At 33.1% G+C, this 10,017-nt stretch overlaps 1 protein-coding gene across 1 annotated transcript; it reads left to right on the forward strand.

Annotated features, from left to right (window-relative positions):
* The first annotated feature begins 4,352 nt into the window (after window positions 1-4,352).
* LOC111453002 (BAHD acyltransferase DCR-like) lies at window positions 4,353-5,932 on the forward strand. The gene has a single exon (XM_023093910.1). The coding sequence runs from the start codon at window positions 4,427-4,429 to the stop codon at window positions 5,825-5,827; it is 1,401 nt and encodes a 466-aa protein (XP_022949678.1). The 5' UTR covers window positions 4,353-4,426; the 3' UTR covers window positions 5,828-5,932.
* The last annotated feature ends 4,085 nt before the right edge of the window (window positions 5,933-10,017 follow it).

Genomic DNA, 10,017 nt, shown 5'->3' on the forward strand with positions numbered 1-10,017 from the left:
AAAAAAAAAAAAAAAAAAAAAAAAAAAAAAAAAAAAAAAAAAAAAAAAAAAAAAAAAAAAAAAAAAAAAAAAAAAGTCATTGCATGCGCCCATATGTTGAAAAAGTACAGCCGCCTTTCCAAGTCTTTGCCTGTTCTACCATATGATTTAGGCAATTGCTTGGATTTGTTGGCCACAGCGCACAAAAATTGACCAACACTTCAAACATTTCTTTTTTCTCTTCCTGTTCCTTGTCTTCAATCACCAACAAACGACTTTGTTATGTATCGTCATCAATCTTTACAGTTTGAAAATACATCTTTTAGAGTTTTACGCAGAATTGATATTCATCCATATACTGTCTTTTTTGTAATTTTCCTTATAGGCTACACCATTACGCGTTACTAGGAAGATATTTTCATATCCTTATAAAAAATGTTTCGTTCCCCTATCCAACCCATATGGGATCTCAAATTAAAGTAATAGCCAATTGAAGAAGGATGTTGAAATATATCCGATACATTTCATATTGGCATGTATTTGTGATATCAACTCTTTCTAATGAATTTGTCATTTAATTGTGTCGTAATGTCATTATCAACTAGTACAAAAATTGTACCTGTTCTTTCTGCAAACAATTATTTTTAATTTTTTTTTTCTTTTTGTTTGGAAAGTGTGAAATTAGTTTCTTGGATTTGATCGGTAATATGATTATGTGTTGACGGTATGTATTTAGTTGAATTGTCAAAGTCTATTGATTTTAATAATATTTTTATGAGATTTCACGATCGCTTGGAGAGAGAAACGAAACATTACTTATTAGAGTGTGGAGATTTGTCTCTAATAGACGTTTTTTAAAATCGTGAGGTTGGTTACGATACGTAATAGGCTAAAGTGGATTATATGTGCTAGCGGTGGGTTTGGGCTCTTGCACATGATATCAAAGCCAAACACCAAGTGGTGTGTCATAGAAGACGCTGGACCCTTGAGGTGGGTGAATTGTAAGATCTCATATCAATTGGAGAGAGGAATGAAACATTTCGTATATGACGAGTTTTAAAATCGTGAAGCTGACGACGATACATAATGGACAAACGTAGACAATATTTGCTGACGATGGATTGGGCTCTTGCAAATGGTATCCGAGCCAAACATCAAGTAGTGTGTCAGTGTCGAGGTGTATTGTGAGATCTCATATTAATTGGAGAGAGAAACGAAACCCTTATTATATTATAGCCCTTATCATTTCAAAACAGTGAGGCTGATAATGATGGGCTAAAGCAGACCAACATTTGTTAGCAGACTTGGACTATTACAATTTTTAGGTGATTTGACATTTTCCCTCTCGTCGGTTCTACGTGATCATTGTTGTGATCATTTCTCATTCCTTTTACAATGGACAACAAGATCCTTCTTTTTTTTATTTAATTAAAGACGGGATGTCGGTATTAACTTAAGTTAGGTTAATTATATTGACTTGACCCGCCCTAGGTTAAAAATCAACTCTAACAATATAATTTGTAGGATGAACTATAATTTTTAGGTTGGAGAACAATGGGGCCTATGCTACTAACAATATAATTGGGCAACATAGCTTAGTTTGGGCCATTTTTTCTACTTAAATTTCATAATAATTGAGCAAAAGTCAAGATCGGACATATTCATTGAATAAAATTATTGCACAATAATAATGAATTCACACACGGCGCCTATATTAATTTGTCACGTCAAATGTGAATATACAAATAATTAGAAAAAAAAAATCATAATTGTTAAATGAATACGACTCTCCACAATGGTATAATATTGTTCAATTCGAGTGTAAGCTCTCATGGCTATGCTTTGTGTTTCTCAACGGACCTCAAGATAATATTTCTGTATTATAAACTCTTGATCATTCCCTAAATTAGGCAATGATTTTCATCCAACAGCTTCAATAATAAAATATGTCGTTAGTTTTGGATGGAAACTTCGAAAAGTTAAAAAAATTCATGAAATTCTGTTAACACTTTACCCTTAAAAAAAACATTTTACAGTACAAGATGAAAACCATCTATTGACACATCATCCATGATCTTTAGTGTTACTATTCAAAGTTCATGAATATTTTTTAAAACGCAGTATGAATGGTAAAAATATTTTTTAAAAAATTAAAAATATTTTTAAAGTTTTTAAACAAATTTAAAAATTTAATGAAATTTTTGAAAACTCAAAAATATTTTTTAAATAATTTTTTTAAGAGGTTAAATCATATTTTTGAAATCTTTTAATAGCCTAAAGATATTTTTAAAATAAGGTATTAAGGTTGATCCAATAATAATATATTTTTTATTTTTCACAAAAGTTGTTATTTTTTAAAGTTTTTTAAAATTTAATTGTATTTTTATTAATTTAGCCATTTACATTAAAAAAAAATTAAGTGTATTTTAAATCAAAATTGTACCATTTTGATGTGTTTTATATACATAGAAAATATTAAAATTTAATTATAATAAAAAAATGTAATAAAATATAATTTTATCAAACATTATATATATATATATATATAAGCAACATATATATTTCACACTTTATTTTTATTCCATTGTCACCATATAATTTTTAAATTATCTTTATGAGATAGAGGTAAAATTAATCATATAAATTATAATGTTTATATTTTTCACATTGTTTTTAAAAATTTAAAATAATAGATTATATTCTCAGAGAAAATAAATATTTCTTAACAATAATGGCATTTACCGGCACATAAATACAAAAATAAATAAGTAAATAAATAAATTATCTTTATAAAAGGGCAAGTTGTTATTTAGTCAAATTCATACAACTCCCTAACTTTTCATAAAATTAATTTTTTTTAAGCACGTGTAAATCATCGTTGAGTCTCCTAGATTTCATCTCTATTTTTTAATTATTATTTTATTAATATCGTTCAAAAAAAGACAATTAATTAATTATATGGTCTCACCCTCTACTTAATTTTTAAAAGTTGTTTAAGCTCCCATGTATTTGCACGTGCATAAATAATTTTCTAATTAATATTTTCTCCTTACATAAATAATGCCAATCATATAATTTTAGCTTAAAATCTATATGCACACGAACCAAACTGTGATGTCTCACATTGGTTGGGAGGAGAATAAACCACCATTTACAAGGGTGTTGAAACCTTTCCCTAATAAACGCGTTTTAAAGCCTTGAGGGGAAGCCCGAAAGGAAATATCCAAAGAGGACAATATCTACTAGCGGTGGATCTAGGTCGTTACACAAACTCTTAGAACTAAGAGCTCATTGTGGTTGAAGTTTGAAACTTATAACTGACATGTAATTGTCAAGCCCATCGCTAGCAGATATTGTCCGCTTTGACCCATTACGTATATGTGAGATCCCATATCGGTTGAAGAGGAAAACAAAGCATTATTGTCGCTTTGGTCCATTATATATATGTAATTGTCAAGTCTAGCCCACCACTAATAGATATTGTCCGCTTTGGCCTATTACGTATACGTGAGATCTCATATCGATTGAAGATAGGAACAAAATATTTTTTATAAGGGTGTGAAAATCTCTTCTTAGTAGACGTGTTTTAAAACCTTGAGGAGAAAACCCAGAGAAGACAATATCTGCGAGCGATGGGCTTAGACTGTTACCATTGGTATCAAAGCCAGACGCTGGGTGATGTGCCAGCGAGGAGATTGAACTATGAAGGAAGGTGGACACCTTGCGGTGTACTAGTGATGATATTAGGCCGCGAAATGGGGTAAATTAGGGGATCTCACATCGATTGAAGAGGGAAACAAATGCTAGTGGAGGACGGTGGGCCTAGAAGGGAAGTGAATTGTGAGTTCCCACATCGACTGAAAAAGTGAACAAAGAATTCTTTATAAGGGTTTGAAAATCTCCCTCTAGTAGCGTGTTTTTCTTGAGAGGAAGCCCGGCTAAAAGCGAGTTTGGCCTCTTAAATGACAGCTCATCGTTTGGGCTGTAACTACGAACTCATAATTACGAGCTAGTTAAAGTGATAAAATATCTTAATAGTGCTGACGTGGATATTCTTAGTCAAAGTGATGGAGTATAAATTCAATGAAACCACACCACATGTAGAAAAGAAAGGGTGAAGCATTTAAATTATTAATGTTGGACTATCTATTTCACTATATTGCCTACTCATACGCCTTACCATCCACGTGTCCTTATCCACACGCGCTCCTCTCAATTTCTGCCCTTTTCTGTTTAATTTCAAGGCCACGTCATCGTCTTCCTCATACATCACCCCCTTCCAAACCCCTCGCCATTTCCACTTACCTCGCGTGCAAAATGCATGAATCTAACCACCATATCTTCTTCTATATAAACCCAAACCCAAATCCCAAATTCAAATTCAAATTCAAATCAAATCAAATCAAATCCCAAATTCTTCTTCCCATTTACGAATTTCAATTTCACAATGCCTTCTTCCACCACCGTAATTCTCTCCAACTCCACCGTGTTTCCTGATCGGAAATCCGCCATTAAAAAACTTAAGCTCTCTGTTTCCGACCTTCCGATGCTTTCTTGCCACTATATACAGAAAGGCGTTCTTCTAACCTCTCCGCCTTCTTCCTTTTCCGATCTTATTCTATCTCTCAAACGCTCTCTCTCCGCGGCTCTTTCTCACTTTCCTGCCCTCGCTGGCCGCTTCACTACCGACCACGACGGAGCTGTTTACCTAATCTGTAATGACGCCGGCGTCGATTTCATTGAGGCTAAGGCCAAACACCTTTCGATCGACTCTGTTCTTTCTCCTCTTGATGTTCCGATTTGCTTCAAGAGCTTCTTCGCCTTCGATAAAACTTTGAGTTATTCAGGACATTATAAGCCTTTGGCGGCGGTGCAAGTCACCGAGCTTGCCGACGGTGTCTTCGTCGGATGCATCGTAAACCACGCCGTTGTTGACGGAACTTCGTTCTGGCATTTTTTCAATACATTTGCAGAGATTAATTTAGGAAAGGGGAAAATCTCTAACTCGCCAGATTTTGACCGCAACACGGCGTTTAACTCGCCGGCGGTGTTGAAATTCCCGGCCGGCGGTCCGAAGGAGACATTCGACGGGAATTCGCGGCTGAGGGAGAGGATTTTTCATTTTAGCAGAGAAGCGATTTCGAGGCTGAAACTCAGAGCTAACGGAGGGAATATGAGTAACGGAAATTGCGACGCCGTTGAGACTCTCGGCAAGCAATTGAATGACGGTTGGAAAATCGTTAACGGAAAACAGAACGACGACGTTTCCGGTGGGAAATTGAAAATATCCTCTTTCCAATCTCTCAGTGCTCAGTTATGGCGTTCGGTGACTAGAGCGAGGAAACTAAACGCAGCGAAAACGACGACGTTTCGAATGGCCGTGAACTGCCGCCATCGTCTCCAGCCGCCGATGTCGTCGCTTTACTTTGGAAACGCAATACAGAGCATCCCAACCGTCGCTTTGGTCGGCGAGCTTCTGTCTGAAGACTTGGGTTGGTGCAGCGCTTTGCTCCACCGTAACGTGGCGGCTCACGACGACGCAACCGTGCGTCGTGGCATCGCCGATTGGGAGAGGAGCCCACGGTTGTTTCCGCTCGGGAACTCCGATGGTGCATCGGTGACAATGGGAAGCTCGCCGAGATTCCCAATGTACAACAACGATTTTGGATGGGGCCGTCCGGTGGCCATACGAAGTGGTGGTGCGAACAAGTTCGACGGTAAGATCTCAGCATTTCCTGGTCGGGAAGGGAATGGAAGTGTGGATTTAGAGGTGGTTTTGGCGCCGGAAACGATGGCGGGTCTTGAAACTGACCCGGAGTTTATGCAATATGTATCAGTTTCGATGTGAAAAGTTAGAATTGAAAGCTCTTGTTGCTCCCAAATCCATACCTATGGGAGTAGAAATATTTTTGAGATAGCATTAGTAGAGCATTATTACTCAAATAATTGTTCGAGAATCAGAGTGTAGAACCAAGTTAAACACGAATTACTTTATCTTAACAATAAAAGCAAGACTCGACGACTCGACGACCCTTGTTGATGTCATCGTTTCCCTCTTTCTTGTCAAACCTTCTTCATCACTATTACAACGTTGCTATTAATTGGGAAGGACTTCTCCCTACGTCACAACATTGCTATTAATTCAGGAAGGGATGATTTGATATAAACTAAAATACCTTGATCTCGATTATATAATATGAACGGTAAAAAAATGTGTTCAAGTTACTTCAAGATCATTAACACGTTTTAAAACTATGAGACTGACGGCAATACGTAACGTGCGAAAGCAGATGAATAATACTTCCTACCATATGCATTTTAAAATCGTTCACCTCTAACAGACATATTTTAAAGTCGTGAAGCTTACGACTATACATAATGATTCAAAGCTGACAATGTCGGTTGACATGATTGGACATCATTAAATCCAACCGTCTAAAAATTTTATATCATGCTCGCTCGTTCTAGGATTTAAAGTAAAAGGGAGTATCTCTTCAAAAACTTCTCTTTTATAATAGATTTTAGGTCGCAAACACCGAGTTGAATTATGTCCGTACTTCCTTCTCACATTGTCACTATGGTGTACGAAAAAATGGGTTTAAGCAGCAAAAATTTCTTCCTTCGAGTCGCTTCAACTTACCAAACAAAAAAAAAACATTTTGAAAAACCGAAGTAAAGAGGGACAGAATAATACGCTTTCATGTCACTGTAAATTTCATTTAGACAAAGTTAAAAACTAATTTAAGTGTTTTTTTAATAAAATTATAGAATTAAACATCAAATTGATTTGTAATCGAACTTTTATTTAAAAGTACTATCAAGTAAATCAATAATTGTCTTTTTCATTGTTAGAATAGTACGTAAACAGAATCTTGTTTTCAAGAAGTTCAATCATGTAAGTATGACTCAATAAAGCTCTAAACAAAATAAAAAATAACCATGTTTATTGGGAAGAACTTTGCTTCTCCTGTGCTCTACCGTCCAAAATTTTCTAAATATCCACGAATATAATGTATATATGATTTTTTTAAAAACGTTCATTAATGTTGTAGCATGCCCGATGTTCCCCGACCCCTACCTATGTACTAATTGTACCACTATTGCAATGTCAAATTTGAATACCTTTTTATTTTTAAATAGTTTATAGGAATTGCCAAAAATGAACAGTGTTGTTTTTTTTAAAAAAATAATAATAATAATAATACTTATTTTAATTTTTTTGGTAGCCAAGCTAGGCCGGTGGCCGGTGGCCGGTGGGAGGCACCCTTCTGCAATTTATGATGCAAATTTTACTTTTTCCTCCCTCTCTTTTCAAAATGACTCAATTGCCTTTGAATTTATGCATTCGTGGCTCGGCTCGACGTGAGAGTGAATCTAATCGGTTAAAACGTACAAGGAAAAAGGAAAATTGAAGCTAAACCATCTAAAATGAAAAATTGCTCTATGGTTCGATTTGGCCCGTCAAATGTATACCTGAGATTAAGTTGTTTTTTAAAATAAATAAATAATACTTATTTTTCATAAAATTTAAATATTAAATATGTTCGAGTCATAATGTATTAATAACATGGGACGTTACATATTCTTAATAATAATTAGATAAGGATTTTTCAAATTGACTAATTTGATCCAAATTTGACTTTACAAATTTAACCCAGTTTGAAAGAGTAAAAAAATTGTGATTATAAATAACTATTAAAAAATATTTGACTTTTAAATATATATAATATTTTTTGGGACATTAGTTTGAGTCTTTAAATAAATAATTAATTAAATAAATAACCATTGTATCCCATGAGTTCTACTGTGGCGGCCACTGATGGCCTCAATAATTCACGTTTTAAATGCTTTTTTAGTGTATTATTTCTGTTGTCAAATACCAATATCACCATTTCAACCAATTTTACTGTGCTTTCCTATTTTCGTTCCAATCTTTGTATTAGTGGTGATTTGGTTGCTGGGATCTATAGGTTTGATGTTCCGGCATCAAATTGTAGGTGTCATCTCCTCTTCATTGGTGTGTCCCAAAGTATTTTGAGTGACCGTAGTCTATTGATTCTTAGAGAACGAGGGCGGGGCGGGGCATGCGGCTGGAGCACACGGGCCGAGTGAGCGCGCGCGGGGGAGAACGTGGGCGGGGGCGGGGCGCGCGCTGGAGCACGTGGGCTGGGCAGGCGCGGATCAAATTATCGTAAAAGAAAATTACAAATTTTTTTTTGTTTTAAATATTTATTTCAAAATAAAAATTTTAATAAATAATTCTCATATTTTCAATATAATTTTAATTTTAAAAAAAAATATATAAAACATCTACATAAATACAATATTGGAGGCCCATTCCCAGTAATAGGCCCATTTTCTAATGACAATCCATCATGGGCTCGAAATTGGAGGCCCATCAGAGGCCACGATGGGTATTGATGAACAAATTTTTTTTTTTAATTGTGGGATTAAAAAATAAATAAATAAACCCACCTGCTTATAATTTATTTTTACAATTAAAAAAATTAATTTTTATTTGTTTTTTAAAGGAAAAAAAAAAACAAAATTAAGGTCTCTTATTCTCTACAAACTCTCTCTCTCCTTTGACCCATGAGAAATTCAACCAACAACTTAATCTCTCTCCTCTTTGACCTTGAAATTTGACTTTGTTTCTCTTTCTAAATTTGCACCCTCCTCTATTTTTATTTTTAAAATAATTTTATATCTTGAAACAATAGAACATCGACAATTAAATAATTTAATAGAATAATTATTTTGTTTATATTAAGAGATTTAAGAAAATTCTCTTTAAACCAGAAATTAACCATTGAAATGAAAATTTTTAAGTAAAAAACTAAGTATTGAATAAAAAAATAATAATAAATAGATTTTAATTAAAATTAACGAATAATTTTGCACGGGGCCAGAGACGAAGAGGAAGGCATCTTGTCTCTATCTCATCTCATGAACATCTCTATGAGTTTTTTGCCCACAAAGACAATTATCCACAAAACATCTTACCCTGAATCTCTAATTCACATGTGTTTTTAAAAAATCGAAAATTTAAAAAAAATAAAAAAGGAAGGTTGATATTGGTTACCTACTTTATCTTTATTTTATTTTTTCTTTTTTTTAAATAAACTTGATATTTATTATTGTCGGGCCATATATAAATAAAATTAATTAACAATTATAGACACGTGGGGACGGTCAAATTTACTCTCACTAGCCACTTGAAAATAGGTACAGAGCTATAAAAATATAGTAAAATAATGTTGGAGCGAGATTTCAAACTTTTAATTTTAACTAATTTTTTTTTGTATTTTAAATATTGTGTTATACTCACACGAAATTGAGTAAAAATATTTCATAATAATTTTTAACCCGTAAAATAAATTTTAATTAATTTCAAGAGTGTTAAAAAAAATTGATGATTCACGAGTTCCTCTGTCACACAAATGAGTCGATTTGAGTTCAAATAAATGAAAATTTCGGTACATTGTGTTCTTTTGTGGGTTTTTCTAACTAAATTGATTAAACCGATATAATTAAATATACATGTAATTATTTTATTTTTTTCTAATTTCATAATTTTTTTTTTGTTATTTATTGTTCAACTATTATTAAAAATAAATTTTAATAATATATTTCGGATTGATTAAAAAAATTAACTTTTAACTTAAAATATATTTCGAAAATGAATTAGAAATCTTAATTAAATGTTTAAAATAATTAAAAATAACAAATTAAATAAATAATTGGGATTGATTAAAAAAATTTAATACACGAACAATTAAATTGAATCTAAAAATGTCGACTCAAAACAAACACATGAACGCCCTTAATTAATTTAATTTAATTTGACTAGATCTAAAAACAAGAAATTAAATCTAAAAAAATTAAAAAAAAAACAATAAATAAACGAGGGAGAGATGTTGGTGAGAGACAGCTAGGGGTTTCTTTTTTACTAAATCCTTAATTTTTAATTTCATTTTCTTTCTCGCTCTACAAATACCCAAACAAATCCAATTGAATCCCAAAAAAAAGAAAAAAAAA

The sequence above is a fragment of the Cucurbita moschata genome, unplaced genomic scaffold (genome assembly GCF_002738365.1).
Source record: "Cucurbita moschata cultivar Rifu unplaced genomic scaffold, Cmos_1.0 Cmo_Scf00015, whole genome shotgun sequence".
Classification (NCBI taxonomy): Eukaryota; Viridiplantae; Streptophyta; class Magnoliopsida; order Cucurbitales; family Cucurbitaceae; genus Cucurbita; species Cucurbita moschata.